The following is a 23,355-nucleotide window of genomic DNA, read 5'->3' on the forward strand; positions in this document are numbered from 1 at the left end:
AAGTACCGGAGCAATGCCTGTTCCGCTCCAACACCACAGGCCAATGTGTGCAGCCCTAACCAGACAGGAAGTGCAATATGCTACACTTCAGAGAAAGCTATTTGTGTGTTTGGGGGTGGGGAGGAGGGGCGAGTGGGCGTTGGGGGATGTGTGAAGTGTGGGGCGTTTGAGAATCCTATTGCGTTTGTGTCTGTCTGGGTGTAGAGTGGGGGTGGAGGGACTATTGGGGTATGGTGAAAACGTGCCTGAGTGCACCTTAGAGAGTCACGTCTGTGAGGGCTGTCACGGGGAAGGTGCCTTATGCTGTGGTCACTACAGAGGACAAGGAGCCTGGCATTGCCACTTACCAGTTAAGAGAGTAAGTCACTTCATAACCTTTCCGGGCCATCTGTGAAATGGGCTTTCTCTCTGCCTCACAGTTGTGAAGAGCATTAATTAAGTGAGCCCCTCATGCAGAAGCGAAGATAGAGGCTCAAAGCTAGCGAGCATTATTTCGGGGGAGGGGGTGGTTTGTTTATGAGTGTGAGAAGTGTGTGAAGCAGACAAGTTGTGTATGCATGAAGGGTGTATTTGTACATGGTGCCATTGTGGCTGTGAGGGGGGAGGTTGTGTCTGAGGCCTTCTAACCACTCACTTGCATTGGATGAACACCAGGCATGATTTCCAACTGATTCAGTGAAACTGGTGCAACGGGTGAGTGCGTGAATGCTTTTAAATCCGCTTACACCGGGCTTCTGTTGGGCTAGGCACTGGGTACATGCAGGGATAAGCTATTCCAGCTTGTCTTAAACTGATACACGTGCCCATGTGCCACGGTGGGCATGTTTGTGCATGGGGGGCACGCACCCAGTTATATATCTCTGTGTAGCAATGTGCGCAGCCAAGTCACCAGTGCAGCTAAGCGCTTGCTGGAGCCTCACACCTGATTCCTTCCCGCCCCCTCCCATCACCTTTACCGTCAGGAAGTGGACGTGGTTTGGGGCTTTTTATTCTTGGCCTCGCTAGCCATTTCGGTACTCTGGCTCTCAGTCTCACTTTGACAGGGCGAGCTAGATGTAGCTTCCTGTGCTTACAGCGAAGAAACGACAGATCACTGGCAAGCTCTTTGCGCTTTCAGAACTGTCCAGCTCCAGCCCCCGTCTATTCCCACCAGCTGTGCCATGTGCTGAACAGGAAGCCCTCCTTGCCTTACCCCATCCTTCGTCATTCCAAGACCAGCACCTGAGTTCCATCGGACAGACCGATCCAGTCCCCGAGGGCCATCTCTGGCATGACTGCACGGCTAAGGAGACCATTGCTTAGGAAGGTAACGGGGTGATGCCAAGTGTCTCCCACACGGGGGTGGCTGAATGGAGATGCTTCTTGGAAGGGGTTTCAATTTGACACATTTTTCTAGCTATTGGCAAGGACTGAAAGTTTCTCTCTCTCAGCATGCCCCACATCTCCCACAAACGGGGGGGTGGGGTGGGGTGGGGGGGAAAGAATGTTGTTTGTTTGCTCTCTATCTCTGAACTAAAATCGTTTAGCAAAACTGAAATATGTTTGTGCCCCCATGGCAGTCCTCTGGCAAGTTTTTGCAGGTCCTGCCCCCCCCCTTCCCCATCCAACATGTCCAGCGTTTGCTCAAGACCCCATCTCATTTTGTACAAAGAAACCTGGGGCTGCTCTTTCGAGCGGAGAAAGGACTGTTCCCCTTGCCTCCTGTCCTAGACAGAACATGGTCCCATCTCAGGAGCTGCATGGGTACAAGTGTAGCCCTGGACCGTATGAATATGGAGAGTGAATGCTTGGAGCCATGCGAATATGGAGTCTCGTGTGTGTGTGTGTGTGTGTGTGTGTGTGTGTGTGTGTGTAACCTAGATCTACTGAACATTAAATCCTTGCAAACATGGAGTGTGTGTGTGTGTGTGTGTTTTGAAACCTAGGTCTACTGAACATGAAATCCTTTTCCAAGCCTCATTTTCCCTGTCCCAAACAGGCTCTTCAGACTCATCCACTCACCCCTAACTCCTCCACTAACTCTCCCCTACACCCAGAAGACCCTCTGACTCCACAGCTAATTAACCACAACCGCCCCCTGAAGTCGCTAGAGTTTAAGATTGAAAAGAAACCACTTCATAATGTGAATGGGGTGTGGCTCCTGCAGTACTGTCTGCCTGAGTCAGCAGCCTACCTGAAACAATAGTGCTGAGCGGTGTGTGCTCATATTCATTTCAAGAAGGCTTTAGCTTTGTTATCAATTTCAGTGCTAGCATTGCAAAGTGTTTTGCTGCTAAGCAAAGCACACGAGGAAAGAGACAGGTCAGAGTACAGAGACAGGGCAGCTTGGTGTGTATGTAGAGCTTCAGTGGGGGGCAGACCTTGGATGTGTCACAGACTCCTGGTAGCAGCGCTGAGGGAGAAGACTGCTGAGGGAACAGCCTCTGCTGAGACATGTGGAAGTTTGTCATCCTCACCTGTGCTGTGGGGGGGTGTGTGTCTTCTCTCTTCCAGTGTGGGCCCCTCCTGTGCTCTGCAGGGATGAAGTCTGCTCTTCCCCTCCTGCTTTACCTCTGGCTGTCCATTCCCCTGGATGTTTTGCTGGCATCAAGAACCACTCTGGGTAAGAAGGGGTTCCCCTGCATCACTGCAGGAGAATAAGGGAGGTGCGCAGGTGGGGCAAAGTGTAAGACACAGTTTATCTTTATGTGAGGTAAGAAAGGTCACTGCAATTTGATGGTTTGTCCATGTTGTGCCATAGGGCAGGACGCAGTAGGGCTACGCAGCACAACAACAATGCAATATACAAGTTCTGATGGACTTCTGCATGTGAGATGTAAGAGAAGTGTTAAGGGCCATTGGTTTCTTCCATTCTTGTTTGGAGACGTTCTTTGGTTGTTCCTCCAGGGCGCTAGCCAGTCTATGGAATGGACACTGCATGGAACTGGATGGAATGCACGTTCACATTTAATGTCTTTGTCATGCCAGGAATGATGTGATAGAATGTTTTCTCCATTCACAGGACTCTCAAATCTAACTTGCTTTTATGACACGCGGGCGACTCTCTTTTGCACCTGGGCTGCAGACAAGAGTCTCACAGAAACACCGTGCCGACTTCATGCCTTTTTTCATGAAGATATTGATGGGTATGTGGTGTCAGGCTCTAATTGTCATCATGACATCCTTTCATTCTACACACACACACACACCCTTTCCTAGGAGACCCTAAGCATAGGGCCAGATCCTCAGTGGTGTAACGTGATTGACTGCAATGGAACTGCTCACATTGACACTTGCTAAGGAGATGGGCCTCTGAATCCTCTTCCCCGTCCCTTCCCACACCCGTATGATAGCTAAAATCTAGGCCAGCTACTTAAATATCTCTCCACTTTTCAGTGGCAATCCAGAGTCAGCTTTTCCCTGCCTTCCTGTTTCTGTAATCAATTTATTCTCCAAAGAGCTCCACTCTTCCTGGGCTGTCCTGTTCCCAGGCCATAGAGCAAGGGCACTAATAACTAGACTGGGGCTTGCCGGTCTGCAGAGAGAAGATGGAAGTAGTTTTACATGGATCATAACACTCTTCTACTGAAGGGATGGGCTCCCTCATGAATGTTCCATCACAGGCAGCAACGTGAGGCGTTCTCTGGGTCAAACATGCTTCCCCCACCATAGTATCTGCTAACCTTTCCCCCTTCTCAATCCACCATATTACCCTTCCCTAGCACCTTCATGACCTGCTCCCCACTGCAGGGGTGGCAGGCAGGGGCTCTGTGGTCTCTAGCTACAGGGTTTTGGTGAGGAGAGGGGCCAACCCCCTTTGGTGGTTTGGAGGATGCTCATTTGAGCAACAGCTCTGCACTGGTTCTTGCGGATGGTGGCTCCCCACTGACAGCTGGTGGCTTCCCTTAGATGCTGTGGGTGTGTCCACTATGGCAGCAGGTTTGCCATGGCTGGTGTGTGAGGTGGAAAGTGGGCTCCAGACACCAGCCCGGTATTAGGAGTTTGAACTGTGAGGAACTGGGCCGGCCAGCACCGGTGGGGAGAGAGGCAGGTGGCAGTGGCTAGAGGTCTCCCAATGAGCAGAGCACCAGTTTCACTCCATCGCTTCCTGCTCTAGTGCCTGGTGGGGTATATAGGAGAGACAATGAGGCGCAGCCTCTCGGTGCTCCCAGCGGCATTGCAGAGGGATGCAGGAGGCATTTCCTCTTGCAGCGGCTGCCACAGTCGTGCTGGGCCCTCTCGGGGGGTGAGGACATAAACCAAAGCGGTGGCTGGAAGGAGTTTGCCTGTGAGGACACCAGGACCCTTCAAACCACCCCCCTGCCTGGCCCATAGCATTTGGAATCTGGTGACTTTCTGGGCACACTGCCAAAGAACATCTGTTTGGAAAGGGTTTTGGAGGGGGTGGATTCCCCACATGGGCACAGGGGCTCTGTGGGTGACTGGCTGAGTTTCTGTTAGCTGCATAGTTTAATGCTGCTGGGATTTCGTGGCGTTGTTGTAGCAAGGATGTCAGACTGCCTAGTGCCTTGGATGATGTCAAATCTATATAAATAATGACACGCCCACAAGGCCCTGCAGCTCAACACTATTCTGGTCTTCTCTCCAACAGGAATAAAACAAGGAATTGTGAATTACCCATCACGACACCCAGTAGATGTGAACTAGCCTTCAATGAAAACATTGATGTAGGTAACCAACTGCAATGTAGTGGCTAATAAAAGTGGCTGAGTATGATTTGTTTGCAGGCTGTCACTGTCATAACAGTGAGACACAGAACTTATTTCCTGCTTCCAAATCCCTACTTTGGGTTCCAAAACATTCATGCCCTGGCCCACGACAGGAGTAATATCCCATCTCCGTCTCGGCCAATCTGTTACAATCCTCAGAAGGTGTCAACTGTTTTACAGTAAGTTTAGTTTCCTTAACTGGCTCATCAGTCAGTCCACAGCCCTGCAGCCTGAGGTCACAGGACACTTACCAGACCCAGAGAATCGTGCCAGGCATGCCAACCCAGCCTCTCCAGGTGCAGCACTGTGCACCCCACGTGTGGTGCACTCTGAAACTGCATTGTTGTGACATAAAGGCAGAAAAGCAATGACGCAACGGCTGACCCAGCCTCATCATTGGATCCTGCAGCACAGATGGTACTTAAGGAGCAGCACCTGTCACCTCTGCCCAGCTTCAATCTGCTTTGCAGCCTACCCATTGCAGTAGAAGGGATAAGACTTGGATATTTAAGTTAGCTAGGTTCTGTGCCTCAGTTTCCCCAATGGGGCTAATCTAATGATTGCCCTGTTTATTAAGATGTGCAAAACACATTAAAACCATTAGGACGGGAGGTGCGATGGTCATGCACTAACAGAGCCGGAGGTGTTGGAGACTCGGGAATGTGAAGAATACCTAGTGCAGGGACTGGTAACACTAATAACAAATTTCCCTGCAGGTTCAGGTCTTCACCATATCCGACTCAGTTTACCTGACTGTGTCCTGTCAAACTGGGGAAAACTGGACAACTGTGGTGCAAGAGCAGGAATTCAAACCATGGCATAACAGTGAGTGGTCTTCAGGCTGCAATGTGTGGTTAGATCAGAACCCTGGGCCAGCTTGTACTCACATCTGTTTTACCCCATATACCCAATCCTCAGGCTGGCTTTTTCTCAATTCCCTACTGCCCTGTATGCTCACCTGAGTCACACAATGCCACATATTCACCATGTTGCAGCCCGTAGCTTCCAGCATGGTACTGCCACTTCCCTCAGTATTACCTCTGACATATTGCTTTGTGTCAACCCCAGTGCCCAGCCGGGGTGCATGGATCTAGGAACCAGAGCACTGTGTGTTAAAGCTGTGTCCTTTGGTGCCCAAAGCTGAGCTAGATGGTGTAAATCCTGTTTTCCATGAGTGTGTCCCAGCGCCTTCCTCCCTTTTCTCTCCCCAGTCCAGCTGAGACCTCCTGACAGCCTGCAAGTGGTATACACCAGCGACTCCAGCTGCAACATAACCTGGAGGGTTCCTAGTTCCTCTCACTACTTACGTAATCAACGGGAATTTGAAGTGCGGTACAGACATCCCAGAGAGCCCTGGGAGGTAAGTGCAGGACCCCAGACTAGCTTCTGATGCTGATGGGCCTCAGGCCCGGACCTAGTGGAGGAGGACAGAGCCACTTTGGTGCAAGGAAACTGCCACGCTTGCTTGTGCTCTAGACCCTTCCACACATGGCTGCAATGCCATCTCCTCACAGGTGAGGCCAAAAGTGGCAGTGGCTCCTGCTTCCGCTTTATCTGCAGCATCTGCTGCCAACTCTGCTCTGATTGCACAGCAGACAGGGAGTGGACCCTGAGTGGGAGAACACGGCAATCACTGTAACTTTTATTCCATCCCAGACTGCCAAGCTCCTCCCGATCAAACAGAACCAGACTTGGGTGAAGATTGAAAACCTGTCGCCTGACTCAAAGTATGAGGCCACCGTTCGCGTGACACCAAAGACATGTGGTGTGTGGAGCAACTGGAGCAAGACGCTGGTGTGGAGGACAAATCGTAGCAGTGTGGCACATGGGCCCAGGCTTGGATATGCAGGTAATCAGACTCAGAGGAGAGCAGAGGCCAGGGTTTGGAGGTAAGGGAGGAGAGGCACAGAGGAGAGGGGAGGAGGAGGTCTGGAGCTATGTGGGAGCAAGAAAAGTAGGGGAGTGGAGCGATGCACAAATTGAAAAACAATAGAAAGCTTGGAAATAGCTTGAGAGGAGCCTTTCCTGTAACCTTAGTCCCTGATCAAGTGAGCAGGGCCTGCTTATCTAGAGGACAAGAATCCCAGCGTGAAAGCCTTGCTAGTATTCCTGTCATAGACTCCGCCTCCTGCTCCTCCTCTCTTAGCAGGGCAGAGCAACTGCCTGACCGGTGGAGCAAGAGACCTGGGGAACATTTTCAGCAGGGTCCCTGTAACTTCAGAGCCAAAGTCTCACTTTCACTTTGACGTGGTGTTTTCAGAGCTTAAGGCTCATGGAAAATCAATGGGACTGTGACGGGGTACTATCACCCCGCACTCCGAGTGCTCCAACCCCTGCGCTGTACGGAAGGCGCGGAACACAGCCTGCCGCTTGCGCCGCGTGTTCATGCACCGCGGCACAGCTGAGCGGCGCCACAGCCCGGGGCGGGGCGCTGTGGCCATGTCACGATTGCGCCAGAAGTGACGTAAGGGAGGAGGAGGGAGAGGGGGAGCGGCGTGGCAGATACAAAAGGGGCGTTGGAACGGGAGAAAGGGGGAAGACGAGGGAGCAAGCAAGGGAGGTGGAGAAGCAAGCGAGCAAGACGGAGAGAGAAAGAGGGAGAGAAGGCCGGCGAGGGAGCTGCCAAACAGGGCCAGATCCTCCCTACGAGCGGGAGAGGAGCTGTGGCCATGGCGTGCAGGCTGTGACGGCTGAGGAGCCCTCCAGCTAGAGCCGGGGTAGGAAGTAGCCCAGGGCGGGGGTCCCCTGCCTGGGCCTGCGGGCTGGCAAGTTGCCGTCAGCTGGACAGGAACGTGTCTAAACCTGTCCTTAGGGCCCTGGGCTGAAACCTGTGAGAAAGGGCGGGTCTGGGTCCTCCTACCCCGTCCACCCAAGGCGGGTGCGAGTGTACAGCTTATTGTAAACCGGGACTCACAGGGGCTGCCGGAGGGGCAAACTAGACGTTGAAAACTCTAAACAGAGGAAAGTTGAGGGCCCGAGCGGGGCCTCAGAAGGAGGGGGACTATCGTGCCCCTTCACAGGGACCTATAGGACCTAAGCTCCAAAGTGCTTGGTCTGACCCAGTATGACCACTTCTTATGTTTAAATGTCCTTAGGTACCTCAAGTCTATTGAAATCAATGGGAGTTGGCTGCCTCAACATCTTCTGTAAAATTTTACTCCAGGACAGTCTAGGGTTGCCAACTTTCTAACTGCAGAAAATGTGATTCCCCATTGACCTCCCTATAGTCTTGCCCCTTCCCAAAGCCCTGCCCCTTCCTCACCTCTTCTCTGTGGCCCTGCCCCTATTCACTTCATCCCCCCTCGCTCCGCCACTCACTCGCCCCACCCTTGCTCACTCATTTGTTCATTTTCATTAGTCTGGGCAAAGGGATTGGGGGGCTCCAGCTGGGGGTCTGGGCTCTGAGGCAGGTCCATGCATGACGGGTTTGGGATACAGGAGGGGACTCTGGGCGGAAGGGTAGGCTGAGGGGTTCAGAATGTGGGAGAGGACTCTGGGTTGAATCAGGAGGTTGAGGTGGAGGGGTATGGATTCTGGGCTGGGAGTGCAGGCTCAGGGTGGGACCAGAAATGAGGGGTGCTTGTAGTGGGAGGGGGCAGGTCCCTCGCACAAACGGGATCCTGAGCACTGGGATGGGACTGGGGATGAGGAGTTTGGGGTACAGGAGGGGGCTCTGGGCTGGGGCCCAGGGTTTCAGAGTGTGGGAGGAAGCTCAGGGCTGGAGCAGGGGTACAGGAAGCAGTGCGGGGTACAGGAGGCAGGGGGCTGAGGCGCAAAAAGGGGTTTGGAGTAAGGGCCCTCGGTGGCACTCACCTCAAGTGGCTCCCCAGAAGTGGCAGCATGTCCCTCTGATTCCTAGGCCAAAGGATGGCCAATGGGCTGCAGGCACTGACCCTGCCCACAAATGCCACCCCCAGTCTGCATTGGCTGTGGTTCCTGGCTAATAGGAGCGGAGGAGTCAGTGCTTGGGGCAGCCTAGTGTTGCCAGGTGTCCGGTATTGTACTGGACAGTCCGGTATTTGTGCTCTCTGTCCAGTAAAAACAAAAATATTTTCTGATTTTTCTGGCTGCGCACTGGACGGAAGCCTGGCGTGTGCGGGGGGAGCAGCTGGGAGTCCCAGCTGGGAGGCAGGGACGCGATTGCCGCCGGGAGCCCTCAATTGGTTGAGTGTGAGGAGGAGGGGAAGCCAACTCCTCGCTCGTGTGTCACCGGGAACCTGCGCAAGACAGGCAGCAAGTGCCCGGCTCAGCCTCGCTCCCCGCTGGCCAATTTACTCACCCCCCTCCCTTCCCGGCCGGCTGGTTCTCCCTCACTTCCCCTCCTGATCTTCCCCGGCCAGCCTCCCTGCACTCCCCCCAGCTGTGCTTCCCGCCCCCCCTTACTCCCGGCCAGCCCAGCCCCCTCCCGGCCGGTCCTCCCTCCCCCGATATCCTGCGGCCAGCCCCGTTCCGTCTGAAAACCTCCCCACGATCAGCCCTGCTTCCTGTTGGCCCCCCCATTTCCCCTGGCCGGCCCCATTTCCCCTGGCCGGCCCCATTGCCCCCCCTTCCCCATTAGCTGTTTCCAGGCCCCACCCTTCCCAACTAGCACCACTCCTTTCCTGGCCGGTCCCCCTTCCCCTCCCCCTGCCCAATGAAGCCTGTCCGGGTTTTTGTGGGTTTTTTTAAATGACTACCTGGTAACTCCTAGCAGCGATCCAGGAGGTTTTTTTTATTTTGCTCACCAACTTTGGTCCCCGCCCCCCAACTTTTTTTCCCTTCAACAACATTTCTGGGAGTGGGACGGTATTTTTGTTTCAGCCATCTGGCAACTGTAGGCGGGGCAGTGCGCAGAGCCCCCGTGGCAGCCCTTCGGCCTAGGAGCCAGAGGGATGTGCTGGCTGCTTTCTGGGAGCCGTACAGAGCCAAGCAGGCAGCCTGCCAGTCCTGCTGCACTGCCAACTGGACTTTTAGCAGCCTGGCCAGCAGTGCTGTCTGGCGCCACCAAGGTCTCTTTTCAGTGGTGCTCTGGCTGGCAACCCTAGGACTCTCCCATGGGTAATGCAGAGCAGGGTGCTGGGTCATCCAGCAGTCCATGCCAGTCAGAAGCCTGCACAACCTGCAGCCCGTAACCAGCAGGGGTGTCTGGTGAGTCTTCAGCTCTGATCAATTTTAGTTTCTTCATGGGAAGTAGGTAGCTCGTGGGTGCCTCCCGCTGAGCCAGGTGGTGATATAAACACAGCAGCTGTGTTTAGAAGGAGCAGTGAATTGCTGTGGCAAGTAAACTTTGACAGCACATGACCTGAGCAAAAAGGATCCAGCTACAACCAGTTGTCGTGGCAACTGGGAACCAAAGTTACCAGAGGCGGAGGAAACAAAGGGATCTTAAGGCTTATCTGCACTAAAGTGTTACTGAGAAAAGTCATCTTCCATTGACAAAACATTGGAGAGATACATGCTACAATATTCCTTCCATTGACAAAACTCTCCTACTTTGCCACCAATATAAAATGACCTCAACGAGAGGCATAGAGCTTTTTGTGGCAAAGATAGACCAACAAAGTGTCAGTGTAAACGCTACACTTGGTTATGGCCTCCAGGAGATGTCCCGCAATGACCATCCCAATCACTCTGGTCAGCAGTTGAACTCCTCTGCCCTGCAGCCTGGTACACAGGCATCTACCTCTCCCCCTTTAAAGGGCTGGGAATTTTTGAAATTCCACTTCCTATTTGCTGTATGCAGACAGCTCACATTGCATCTTCCCAGTTGACCATGGCGGTTCCATGCAGCAAACACTCTCCCACTTGGAGCACACTGGAGGAGTTGTTGGATCTGCTGGGTCTGCAGCTCTATCCACACTGGAGGAGTTGTTGGATCTGCTGGATCTGCAGCTCTATCTACACTCCAGCCCTAGGAACTTCAGTGCATGTGGTCAGGTTTCTCATAACATGTTAGATAAAGGCTATGATTGAGGCTCGCAGCCACGCCATGCAAAGATAAAGGCTCTGATGCAGGTGTACCAGAAGGCAAGGGAGTGAAACTTGCTCTGGTGCTGTGCTGGAGACTTGCCACGTCAGTCAGGAGCTGAACACTATCTTGGTGGGGACCCCACCTCCATCACCAAGAGCCCTGTGGATACTTAGGGCGGGGACTCCAGACAGCAGACTCCACCCTGAGAGAGAAAGTGAGGGACAAGGAAGTGGAGTTGAAGGATGACATGGGAAAGGCATCAGGGTTGTGCAGTTCTGTGATGAACCAGGACCTCTTCTTGACCCTGGATTGTTTGAGCCGTTCCCTGCATTCCATCACTGGAGGAAAGCACTGGTAAGTGACTTGTTTATTTTTTGAGCTGATGCTGCTTGGTTACATGGGGTAGAGTTGTCCTCATGCTAGAAGTGGGTGAAGGGGTAGAAATGGACAAGACTAGCTCTGTCGGCATGTGCTTCACAGTCCCATCTGCAACTGTGCAGTGGGGTGGAACAGTGTGTTAATGCACACTGAAATTTTACAGAAACCCTTCAATGAGTTCTCTAGGAAACTTTCCTGGAGGTACTTGCCAATCTGCTGCCAAAGGTTCCTTGGCAGAGCTGCTTTGTTCCTTCCCTGTTGTAGGGAACTTCCCTGCATTAACTGGCAACCATTTGTGTAGGGACCAAGGGATGGCACACAGGTGAGCAGCACTGATCTCAAGCCATATGCATGCATGAGAAGTAGCCTTGTTTACCCTCAGGAGAGAGATATTAACCCCAGCCTGTTGAAAATCACGGCAGAATTGACAACCGTGTCCCTGTTCTCTTGCACTGACACACTCAAAACATCTTAAGTCCCTCCCCATCCTTCCCAGGCTGAACTCACTATAAAAGGGTGCTTGCCAAGGGACAGAGAGGAAGAGGTGTGTTTTATTGCTGTGATGTGATGCTGTGAGCCCACTGTCACACTTCTGTTTATTATTTCTTGTGGTCTTGCAGGTGTGGCCTATGGGGGAATTCCCTACACACTGGTGGAGGAGGACATGTTTCGGGAGGCACTACAATTCTCTGATGGCACAAAACAAAAGCAAGGGGGCATGGAGACAGACAATTGATGAGTATTTTAGGATAGAGAGACAAGAGAGGAAGGACGTCCAGGAGTGAGTGTTAGTGGGCCTGGAGCAGACGCTGAAAGCAATGGAGGAGCAAGCCAAGATGAAGTCCCTAATCATGCTGCAGGCAGAATACTAGCCTGTTTGCCTTCCCTCTTCCCCTCAGAAGCCCACACAGAGTTGTCTGCCATGTCTTCCCCAAGTCTCTCCCACACATTCCTTGCATCTTCTTGGCCTGTCGCAGTATTCTGTTCACTCCACCCCTTTCGACCACTTCCAAAATGATACGTGGAGTTCCACACAGATTTGAAAGCCTCCATGAGGAGGCTGCCCTGTTGTCTCCCTTTCCACCTGGCATTTGCTGTATGTTGTTAATTGCAATTTAATAAAAATATTCTCAGAAAGCTGATGAAGCTATATTTGTCTTCTGCACATGATGGCTAGTGATGGAATTAATATGAAGTGGCAACAGGCACATATGCAGACTCCAAATCATGGATGCGATGGTTGGTCCATGTCTTACAAAAGGACAGGACACGCTAATGCAAAGAAGTATAAAAATGGTACAATATATAAGGTCCTGTTTGGGGCTCTTCATTTTGGGGCATTGGAGAAATGGGAAGGCCATAGGTTCCTTCCGTTCTTATTTGAAAAAAGTTTCTTAGATGTTCCTTCAGGGCAGTAGCCAGTCTATGGAATGGACTCTGCATGGAACTGGATGGAATGTATATTCACATTTAATGCCTTTGTCATGCCAGGAATGATGTAATGAAATCTCTTCTCCATTCACAGGACTCTCAAATCTAACTTGTTCTTATGACTCGCGGGCGACTCTCTTTTGCACCTGGGCTCCAGACAGCCGTTTCACAGAAGCACCTTGCCGACTTCATGCCTTTTTTCATGATGATATTGATGGGTACGTGGCTGAAATTATTTAGTAAAACCAATCGGTGTCAAGCTCTAATTGTCATCATGACATCCTTTCATTCTGCGCGCACGCACACACAGTTTCCCAGGAGACCCTAAACATAGGGCCAGATCCTCAGCTGGTGTAACGTGATTGACTGCAATGGAGCTGCACACGTTGAAACTTGCTAAGGAGATGGGCCTCTGAATCCTCTTCCCCGTCCCTTCCCGCACCTGTATGATAGCTAAAATGTAGGCCAGCTACTTATGTATCTCTCCACTTTTCAGTGGCAATTCAGAGTCAGCTTTTCCCTGCCTTCCTGTTTCTGTAATCAATTTATTCTCCAAAGAGCTCCACTCTTCCTGGGCTGTCCTGTTCCCAGGCCATAGAGCAAGGGCACTAATAACTAGACTGGGGCTTGCCGGTCTGCAGAGAGAAGATGGAAGTAGTTTTACATGGATCATAACACTCTTCTACTGAAGGGATGGGCTCCCTCATGAATGTTCCATCACAAGCAGCAACATGAGGCGTTCTCTGGGTCAAACATGCTTCCCCCACCATAGTATCTGCTAACCTTTCCCCCTTCTCAATCCACCATATTACCCTTCCCTAGCACCTTCATGACCTGCTCCCCACTGCAGGGGTGGCAGGCAGGGGCTCTGTGGTCTCTAGCTACAGGGTTTTGGTGAGGAGAGGGGCCAACCCCCTTTGGTGGTTTGGAGGATGCTCATTTGAGCAACAGCTCTGCACTGGTTCTTGCGGATGGTGGCTCCCCACTGACAGCTGGTGGCTTCCCTTAGATGCTGTGGGTGTGTCCACTATGGCAGCAGGTTTGCCATGGCTAGTGTGTGAGGTGGAAAGTGGGCTCCAGACACCAGCCCGGTATTAGGAGTTTGAACTGTGAGGAACTGGGCCGGCCAGCACCGGTGGAGAGAGAGGCAGGTGGCAGTGGCTAGAGGTCTCCCAATGAGCAGAGCACCAGTTTCACTCCATCGCTTCCTGCTCTAGTGCCTGGTGGGGTATATAGGAGAGACAATGAGGCGCAGCCTCTCGGTGCTCCCAGCGGCATTGCAGAGGGATGCAGGAGGCATTTCCTCTTGCAGCGGCTGCCACAGTCGTACTGGGCCCTCTGGGGGGGTGAGGACATAAACCAAAGGGGTGGCTGGAAGGAGTTTGCCTGTGAGGACACCAGGACCCTTCAAACCACCCTCCTGCCTGGCCCATAGCATTTGGAATCTGGTGACTTTCTGGGCACACTGCCAAAGAACATCTGTTTGGAAAGGGTTTTGGAGGGGGTGGATTCCCCACATGGGCAAAGGGGCTCTGTGGGTGACTGGCTGAGTTCCTGTTAGCTGCATAGTTTAATGCTGCTGGGATTTTGTTGTGTTGTTGTAGCAAGGATGTCAGACTGCCTAGTGCCTTGGATGATGTCAAATCTATATAAATAATGACACTCCCACAAGGCCCTGCAGCTCAACACTATTCTGGTCTTCTCTCCAACAGGAATAAAACAAGGAATTGTGAATTACCCATCACGACACCCAGTAGATGTGAACTAGCCTTCAATGAAAACATTGATGTAGGTAACCAACTGCAATGTAGTGGCTAATAAAAGGCGCTGGGGTGATTTGCTTATTAGTCATTACCAATGTTCCCTCTAATTTTTTCCATCCATGTGCAAAATAATTTTATGTGCACTGAGGCATGTGTGAAATGTGCCCACCAGTAGAAACACAAAACCTAGCTGTGTGCACTCTGCTAGTCAGTTTGGTGGCATTTGAATTTCTCCGGAGTGGCTACAAAAGCACACAGCTTACAGGGAGCACTGGTTGTCATTGTCATAACAGTGTGATACACAGAACTTTTATTTCCTGCTTCTAGATCCCTGTCTTGGGGTAGGGTTCCAAAATATTTATGCCCTGGCCCATGACAGGAGTCAGTATCCAGTCTCTGTCTTGGCCAATCTGTTACAATCCTCAGGAGGTGTCATGCTGTTTTACAGTGAGTTTATCTCCCTTAATTGGCTCATCGGTCTGTCCAGAACCCTGCAGCCTGAGGTCACAAGACCAGCGCCGGATTAAGGGGGAGGCTAACCGGGCAGCTGCCTGGGGTGCCAGCCTAAGGGGGGCACCTGATGGTAGCTGTAAGGAGCGCCGTGCGCCCGGCCATGCAGCACCCCTTAGAGCTGCAATCAGGCGCTGCGTGCCCGGGGCCAGGGGTCGCACGGTGCCCCTTAGAGCTGCAATCAGGCGCTGTGTGCCCGGGGCTAGGGGTCGCACAGCACACCTTAGAACTGCAATCAGGCACCGGGGGCCTGATTGCAGCTGTAAGGTGTGCAGTGCGCCGGGGGAGAGGGCCACGCATGCGTCATGTGCCCGCTGCCCGGGTCACAGGAATGGCTCGAGCCGGCCCTGCACAGGACACTTACCAGAGACTCATGCCAGGCATGCCTCTCCAGGTGCAGCACTGTGCACCCCACGCGTGGTGCACTCTGAAACTGCATTGTTGTGACGTAAAGGCAGAAAAGCAATGACGCAACAGCAGAGCCAACCTCATCATTGGATCCTGCAGCACAGATGGTATTTAAGGAGCAGCCCCTGTCACCTCTACCCAGCTTCAATCTGCTTTGCAGCCTACCCATTGCAGTAGAAGGGATAAGACTTGGATATTTAAGTTAGCTAGGTTCTGTGCCTCAGTTTCCCCAATGGGGCTAATCTAATGATTGTCCTGCTTATTAAGATGTGCAAAGCACATTGAAACCATTCAGACGGGAGGTGCGATGGTCATGCACTAACAGAGCCGGCAGTGTTGGAGACTCAGGAATGTGAAGATTAGCTTGTGCAGGAACTGGTAATGCTAATAACAAATTTCCCTGCAGGTTCAGGTCTTCACCATATCCGACTCAGTTTACCTGACTGTGTCCTGTCAAACTGGGGAAAACTGGACAACTGTGGTGCAAGAGCAGAAATTCAAACTATTCCACAACAGTGAGTGGTCTCCAGGGTTTGGTCCCCCAAAGGTGCAATGTGTGGTTAGATCTGTCCCCTGGGCCAGCTTGTACTCATTTCTGTTTAGCCCATATGCCAATCTCAGGCTGGCTTCCTCTCAGTGCCCCATTGCCCTGTATGCTCACCTGAGTCACACAATGCCACGTATTCACCATGCTGCAGCCTGTAGCTTCCAGCTTTGTATTGCTGCTTCCCTGAGCATTACCTCTGACATGCAGCATCGTATCAACCACCCCCAGTGCCCAGCCGAGGTGCTTGGATCTCGGGATCAAAGCACTGTGTGTTAAAGCTGTGTCCTTCGGTGGCCAAAGCTGAACTAGATCCTTTGATGGTGTAAATCTATGCAGGGCTACTGAGTGCAACGGGGTAGTGCCCATTTAGCCCCGTACATAGCTGGCCCCTCTACTTAATGGAAACAAATGACTCGCTAGACCACAGAATCTGATCCTGTCCCATTAAAGTCTTAGGGAATTTTGCCATTGATTTCAGTGCGGGCAAATCCTGGGGAACCAGAGAAGAGGCGATAGCCACAAAATGAATGGTTCAGTACAAACGGTAGGGATGAGTTCAGAGATGGGCATACTCTGTGGCGCTGCCTGGAGCCCATATTCCAGAGAGCAGAGTCTGCTAATGGAGCCACTTAACAGAGAATGAGAGAGCAACTCGCTATCGTTTTCGATGGGTGTGTCCCAGAGCCTCCCTCCCTCTTCTCTCCCCAGTCCAGTTGAGACCTCCTGACAGCCTGCAAGTGGTATACACCAGCGACTCCAGCTGCAACATAACCTGGAGGGTTCCTAGTTCCTCTCACTACTTACGTAATCAACGGGAATTTGAAGTGCGGTACAGACATTCCAGAGAGCCCTGGGAGGTAAGTGCAGGACTCCAGACTAGCTTCTGATGCTGATGGGCCTCAGGCCCGGACCTAGTGGAGGAGGACAGAGCCACTTTGGTGCAAGGAACCTGCCACGCTTGCTTGTGCTCTAGACCCTTCCACACATGGCTGCAATGCCATCTCCTCACAGGTGAGGCCAAAAGTGGCAGTGGCTCCTGCTTCTGCTTTATCTGCAGCATCTGCTGGCAACTTATGATGACAGAAGGGAAATATTTCTAGTCTGCCCAGTGCTGTGATGAGAAGCATCAGAGTGGTGTCCCTGTCCTCCCAATATAGAACAGAGAAGTCTCTGGAAATGACAAAGATAGACTGGGCCTGCTCCTACTGTGGAGCAGGGGGTCTTTGACCTCCTGCTACAGCATTAGACATAAGATATGGTGGCTGAGAGCAGTCCAGAGCCTACTCTGCTCTGATTGCACAGCGGACAGGGGTGAGGGTGTTGACCCTGGGTTGGGCTGGGAGAGGAGAAAACATGGCAATCACTCTGTAACTTTTGTTCCATCCCAGACTGCCAAACTCCTCCAGATCAAGCAGGACCAGTCATGGGTGATGATTGAAAACCTGTCGCCTGACTCAAAGTATGAGGCCACCATTTGCGTGAAACCAAAGACATGTGGTGTGTGGAGCAATTGGAGCAAGACGCTGGCGTGGGAGACAAATTGTAGCGATGTGGCACATGGGCCCACGCCTGCATATACAGGTAATCAGACTCAGAGGAGAGCAGAGGCCAGGGTTTGGAGATAGGTTAGGAGAGAGCAGGCAATGCCCTAGTCCAGATGGTTCCCCAGGTGAGGGCACCACCTCTTTTGCTCCTTCCTCCATTTGTTAAACTTTTGAGTATCTTATTTTTTTATTGCATTTGTAGGCCATATGATAGCATTGATCCATTACTTGTATGCATGAATTCTCCTTGTCACATAAAAGTTTAAATCTGCACACTGGAATTTTTAAATGTGTACTATATTTATTTGTGCAAAATATGAGCAAAAAAACAAATCTTCTCTTAGATTATAGAAACATTTTGAGTTGAAGAATAATTGAAATGTGCTTACATCAAGTAATTGAACAGTACACCAACATGGGTGGGCCAATATTAACAGTGTTAAATAGGTGACAGCCTTTGAATGTTCACCCTACTCCAGTAGTTCAAAAGAAGTAACAGTATTTCTTTATATTGTGGCCTACATTGAGGTTCAGTAGAGATCTCTGGTGTCTCATGAAATACGTTCTTTATTAGTTGCTACTTGCAATCTTCAAGTCTCAAAGCAGAAGGACACTTTCACAATCAAACAATGTTTACAGTATCGCAGATGGGCTCTCACTTCACTGTTATATCTAACTGACTGATAGCGATACCCAGCCCCTTAGATACCCACAATGGCATGGCTGGCAACAAAAACAGCTTCCTGAGCCCAATGCTGGCACTCTAAGTGTTCACCTGGGTTGCCTGGCCCTGGGAGAGACACACAGAGGAAAGGGGAGAACAAGCCTTGGAGTTATGTGGGAGCAGGAAAAGTAGGGGTGTGGAGGGATGCACAAATAGAACTATAAAAGACTGGGAAATAGCTTGAGTGGAGGCCTTTCCTATAATCCTAAACCCTGAGTGGGGCCTACTGGTCCAGAGGACAAGAGCCCCAGAGTGAATGCTATGTTTCAGCGGGGCCAGGATTCCAGTCACAGACTCTTCTAGGGGCTCCCTCACTTATTGTGGCAGAGCAGCTTCCTGGCCTGTAGAGCAAGAGACCTGGAGAACATTTTCAACAGGGTCCTTGTAAACTTAGGAGCCAATTCCCATTTTCAAATGTGATATGAGCCTTTCAGAGCTTAAGTCTCACTGAAAATCCGTGGGCCGTGGGGCCAGATGTCTAAATGTCCTTAGGTGCCTAATGCCTATTGAAATCCATGGAAGTTAGCTGCCTAAACAGTTTCTGTTACTCCAGAAGTCCCCCATGGGCAGGGCAGAGCAGGGCTATGGATCACCCAGCTGTCCAGGACAGTCAGAAGCCTGCACAGCTTGTAGCCTTGGCAAATGCCATCTCCAGCAATGGTGTTTGGTGAGTCCCCAGCTCCTTTTATTTTTAGTTTCTTCACGGAAGTAGGCAGCTCTCGGGTTCATTCCCCCCCATCCCTGCTGAGCAGGGTAGTGCTATAAACAGAGGAGCTATGTTTGGAAGGGGCACTTTGTTGCTGTGGCAATCAAATTTTGACAGCATATGGCGTCATAATCCAGCTACAACCAGTTGTCGTGGCAACTGGGAGCCAAAGTTACCAGGAGAGGAAACAAAGGGATCTTAGAAACTTCTCAAGGACATGAGATCGAAAATTCTGCAAAGGTGTTTCCCTTTCCTCTCCCTCTTCTCTCCTCTGTATCCTTCCCTCTATTACAGGGGGTTTAGCAAGTCCAATCCGAGGGCATGGATAGAGGGGACATAAGATGAAGAAGGAAAGTAGTGATCAGGACAGAGCGCACGTGGCTTGGTACAGCTGTGTAAAAGAGAGGACAGCAAGGGGCCGTAGGTCAGGGATGAAATGTATAGTCATTGGAGTTGTGTGGCAGTCCAGGACAAGTGTAGAAGAGGAAGGATGCAGGTGAAATGGTGAGGTGCATTGTAAGGCCGGGTCAGGGGGTGCTCAGATCTGTTCCTATTGCCAAAGGCATGATGTATGGTCAGTCATCCACTTATCTGACCGGGGTGTCAAGAAGTAAAATGAAACCCAGCTGGAGTGACTGGGGTTCCCACTTCTTCTGTTTTGGCTGCCTTGTTCTAGTAACTCTTTCTTTCCTTTTGCAGTACTTCCCTTGGGGGACATCCAGCTTACAATGCCAGTCCTTGTAGGGACCACCTGCACCATCCTCCTCCTTGTCATCATCTTCTTCATCGTCAACTCACAGCCAATGAAATGGTAAAAAAAGACTTGAATGGTCCTCTTCAGTCCTGTCCCAGGCCCTGTGTATCTTTCTGTCTTCATTCTCTGTCTCTAGGGCCGTGTCCAGACTCGGGTTTTTTCGGGAAAAGTAGCCTTTTCCCAAAAAAACTTCCCCTGCGTCCAGACTCAAGCCGCGTTCTTTCGAAATAATTTCGAAAGAACGCGGCTTTTCTTTCGATGGCGGTAAACCTCATTTCACGAGGAAGAACGCCTTCTTTCGAAAGTTCCTCTTTCGAAAGAAGGCGTTCTTCAATGTTAAGAGGCCGTCTTTGAAAGAGAGCATCCAGACTCGCTGGGTGCTCTCTTTCGAAAAAGCGGATTTCTCTTTTGAAAGATCTGCCTGCAGTCTAGACGCGATCTTTCGAAAGAGGCTCTTTCGAAAGATGCTTTCGAAAGAGCCTCTTTCGAAAGAAGCCTGCAGTCTAGACATAGCCTAGGGTTGCCAGGTATGCAGTTTTGAACTGGACAGTCCAGTATTTGAGCTTTCTGTTCAGGGAAACAAACTAACTGAGAAAAAATAAATGAGAAAATACAAATGTCCACTATTTTCTAAATAAGATGTAATGTAGATTGTGATGTAATGTCAAGTGCGTCCGGTATTTCTGTTGAAACCATCTGGCAACCCTACTGTCTCTGACAAGGCTACCCCTGGGAGGCTAAAGTCCCTGGCTGCGTCTAGATTGGCATGATTTTCCGGAAATGCTTTTAACGGAAAAGTTTTCCGTTGAAAGCATTTTTGGAACAGAGCATCTAGATTGGTGCTTTTTTGCAGAAAACAAATCTGAGCTGTCTACACTGGCCTTTTTGAGCAAAAGCTTTGCTCAAAAGGGACTTTTGCCTGAACGGGAGCAGCATAGTATTTCCGCAAGAACACGGACAATCTTACATGAGATCATCAGTGTTCTTGTGGAAATTCAAGCGGCCAGTGTAGACAGCTGGCAAGTTTTTCTGGAAAAGCGGCTGATTTTCCAGAAAAACTGGCCGATCTAGACATAGCCCCTTAGTCTGATTTGGATCCAAGTCATTCCCAGTGCTGCAGGAATTCTCTTGTCGGATGAATTCTCCTGACCATGAGGGAATTCAGAGTTCGCACCACGATGCTGTGATACAGCATGATGTCATAGCATCACCAAGATCAACAAATAGCCATAGGACACTTTCTCTTTGGGTCAGATTTTAAATGAATTTTGGCACCCAAGTCCTATCAAAACCAGTAGGAATTAAGTACCCAAATGCCTCTTGCTGAAATTCACTTTTGTATAGAAGAAGCAGAACAAGGCCTATGCACTTTTTAATCTCTCAAAACAGGGCTACAGTGGGACTTGGGCAGTACTTGGACTGCATGCAGTCCCACTCCACGTGGTTTGGATTTCACCCTCTGATTATAGTTCCTGGGACAGGCCCCTGCTACAATATTTTGGTGGGATGCTGAATTAAACCTCTTCCTTCCCAGCACTGCTGTGCTAATATTGTTCTTAATCAGTCTTGAATGTGCCGCAGAAAGGCATCCAGCATAATAATGTAGAGAACAGCCTGGCAACATCACGGAAATGGAAAGTGGCTTCTGTTTTAGTTTCAGAGACGGACCCTGCAGAATAGCTAAAGGCACAGGGAAAAGCAATCCATATATCGGGGATGGGAAAGGTGCTTCCATATAAAGATGGCTTGCACGGGGCGTATATTTCAATGGCAAAGGAAGAGAGATTATAGGATTATATAATATTTATGAGAACTGAAACCATCCAGCCTCTCCTGTTTACCACGTGTCATAATGCAAGGGCAAAGGAGCAATCCATTTACATCATATATAAACATAGCTAATCCTCTTCCCTCAATTGTATAATTAGCCCATGGAATTCAATGATGCAGGATAATGCTGTGCAGAAAGGGTTAGACATGCAGGAATGAAAATAGCATCCGCAGCGATACATGCTAGTGTAAGTGTACAAGGACGATCAAATCTTCCTGCTTCAGAGCCCAGGCTGATGGGGCTCAGGAGGAATGTCCCTCACAGTAGATCATTGCACAGTAAAGGTGCATCGGGAGACTTTTAGGCTTCTGAAGGATTTAGCACTGGGCAGTGCTTGGACTGCATGCAGTCCCACCTTTCAGAGACAGAAAAGCAGACTTGATGACTTGGAACTGGAATGGTCTGGCAATCCCTGTGCCCCAGTGTAGCTTGTTCTGTCACGATGGTGCAAGGCATCGTGAGGCGGCACTGTCGTGTGAATGCCACACATTGCCAGGCTGAATCCTGATGACAAGGCAGAGAAAGGTGGTTTTGCCATTTCATGGCAGCACGGCAATCTTTGCATGGCTGGGATGGCAAGCAAGTGAGGCACAGTCTGCCCCTGGCAACCAGGCCCTGGAAACCATGCCGGAAATTTTGACCACAGATGGTGACCCTTCCAGCATAGTGGCTAATGAAAGGAATTGGCAGGCCAGGGAGAGGCAGGCAAGGATGTAGGTGAATGGTGGCATTATCAGATCTGGGGTTAGGGCTGAGGGAAATAACTTTTTCTACGCCATCTTCTCTCTCCATCTCTGTGTCCCTCCTGCGCCCATCAGCAAGTGTGAAGATTTGCTAAGGCTACTGGCGATGGCAGCGGTGTGGGAATAAAGAACCCTAGAGCTTGGTTCTCCTTCACTTACACTGTTATTACACCAGTGTAGCTCCAGTGACTTCAGTGAAGTTACTCTTCATTTACACTGGTGCCAGTGAGCACAGAGTCAGGCTCCTGGGGTATCCTGTGTCGGCAGAGGGATGCAGATTAGGCAGGTCGACGTTGCAAATGAGGCAGGGATGTAAATATCCCGTGCCTAATTTGCATTAAAATGGCCGCCGCATTTTGCCAACTCAACACTTTGTCGGTAAAAAGCCACGGGATCTGTCGAAAAAGGCTTGCTTTCTCGACAGATCCCCCTCTAGACTGCCGCTTTTTAACCGACAAAGTGCTGAGTCGACAAAACACGGCGGCCATTTTAATGCAAATTAGACGCGGGATATTTAAATCCCTGCCTCGTTTGCAATGTCGACCTGCCTAATCTGCATCCTTCTGCCAACAGTGGGATGCAGTCTAGACATACCCGTGGAGTGTCTTCAGCTCACATTCACTTCTCTCTCTCTTTTTCTGGTGAAGGCTTAAGAAGGTGCTGAAGATTTATATTCCAGACCCAGACAAGTTCTTCCCCCCACTGAGCACTGTGCACAGAGGTGATGTTCAGGTACGGGGATCAGGGAAGGCGGGGTGTTTGTGGGAGGGTGTCAGAAGAACACACAGGGAAGGAAGGAGAGGTCTGGCTACGGCCCTCGCGCTGCAGATGGATGGGAAGGATGTCTAGCTCCCAGATGGGGTGTGTGCGTGCATCACTGGCCCCTCCAGCACTGGCTGTTGGGGGATTTGCTTTAGTTTTATTTCTGACCTTTTAAAACTGCCATTTGGCTACTGCATCTCTAAATACAGAACCGAGAACATGCAAACCACCAAACCTCAGCATCTTGCTCTGCTGACAGGAGGGGCTAAGAGAGCACACAGGAGCAGAGGGACAGCCCAAGACTCTTGGAGTCCATCCCACCCTGCTTCTATACCTTCTCCTTCATTTCCTCTAGCCTTTCCTCCTGCCATTTATCATTTCTCCCTCTCTCTCCCTTCAATTCCTTTCTTTTTCTCTGTCACACTGTCTTTCTCCTTCCCTGTAGTATCCCCTTCTCTCTTTCCCAATGGAAATAACACAGGCAAGATTCTTGAGGAAGCTCCTTATTTTAAAATGCTTTGGAGTTTGAGTTGGGATCTGACCTTAGGGACCTAGAGATCCCAGAGGAGTGACGACAAAGGTGTGTATTCTGTAT

At 50.7% G+C, this 23,355-nt stretch overlaps 1 protein-coding gene across 2 annotated transcripts in view; it reads left to right on the plus strand.

Moving 5' to 3' along the window:
• The first annotated feature begins 226 nt into the window (after positions 1-226).
• The window catches only part of IL2RB (interleukin 2 receptor subunit beta), a 28,101-nt gene continuing 4,972 nt past the window's right edge, over positions 227-23,355 (plus strand). Inside the window, exons 1-15 of one of the 2 annotated variants that reach the window (XM_014571457.3) lie at positions 227-358; positions 1,118-1,306; positions 2,494-2,602; positions 3,002-3,125; positions 4,592-4,667; positions 5,426-5,534; positions 5,921-6,069; positions 6,366-6,558; positions 12,563-12,686; positions 14,181-14,256; positions 15,556-15,664; positions 16,405-16,553; positions 17,085-17,277; positions 19,370-19,481; positions 22,646-22,730. In XM_014571457.3, the coding sequence (XP_014426943.2) occupies positions 1,271-1,306; positions 2,494-2,602; positions 3,002-3,125; positions 4,592-4,667; positions 5,426-5,534; positions 5,921-6,069; positions 6,366-6,558; positions 12,563-12,686; positions 14,181-14,256; positions 15,556-15,664; positions 16,405-16,553; positions 17,085-17,277; positions 19,370-19,481; positions 22,646-22,730 (1,644 nt within the window). In that variant the 5' untranslated portion in view covers positions 227-358; positions 1,118-1,270. Of the gene's footprint in view, positions 359-398; positions 1,307-2,493; positions 2,603-3,001; positions 3,126-4,591; positions 4,668-5,425; positions 5,535-5,920; positions 6,070-6,365; positions 6,559-12,562; positions 12,687-14,180; positions 14,257-15,555; positions 15,665-16,404; positions 16,554-17,084; positions 17,278-19,369; positions 19,482-22,645; positions 22,731-23,355 lie in introns of those variants that run through there. The other variant, XM_075937558.1, reaches the window with a different exon arrangement.

Source organism: Pelodiscus sinensis, chromosome 1 (assembly GCF_049634645.1).
Source record: "Pelodiscus sinensis isolate JC-2024 chromosome 1, ASM4963464v1, whole genome shotgun sequence".
Classification (NCBI taxonomy): Eukaryota; Metazoa; Chordata; order Testudines; family Trionychidae; genus Pelodiscus; species Pelodiscus sinensis.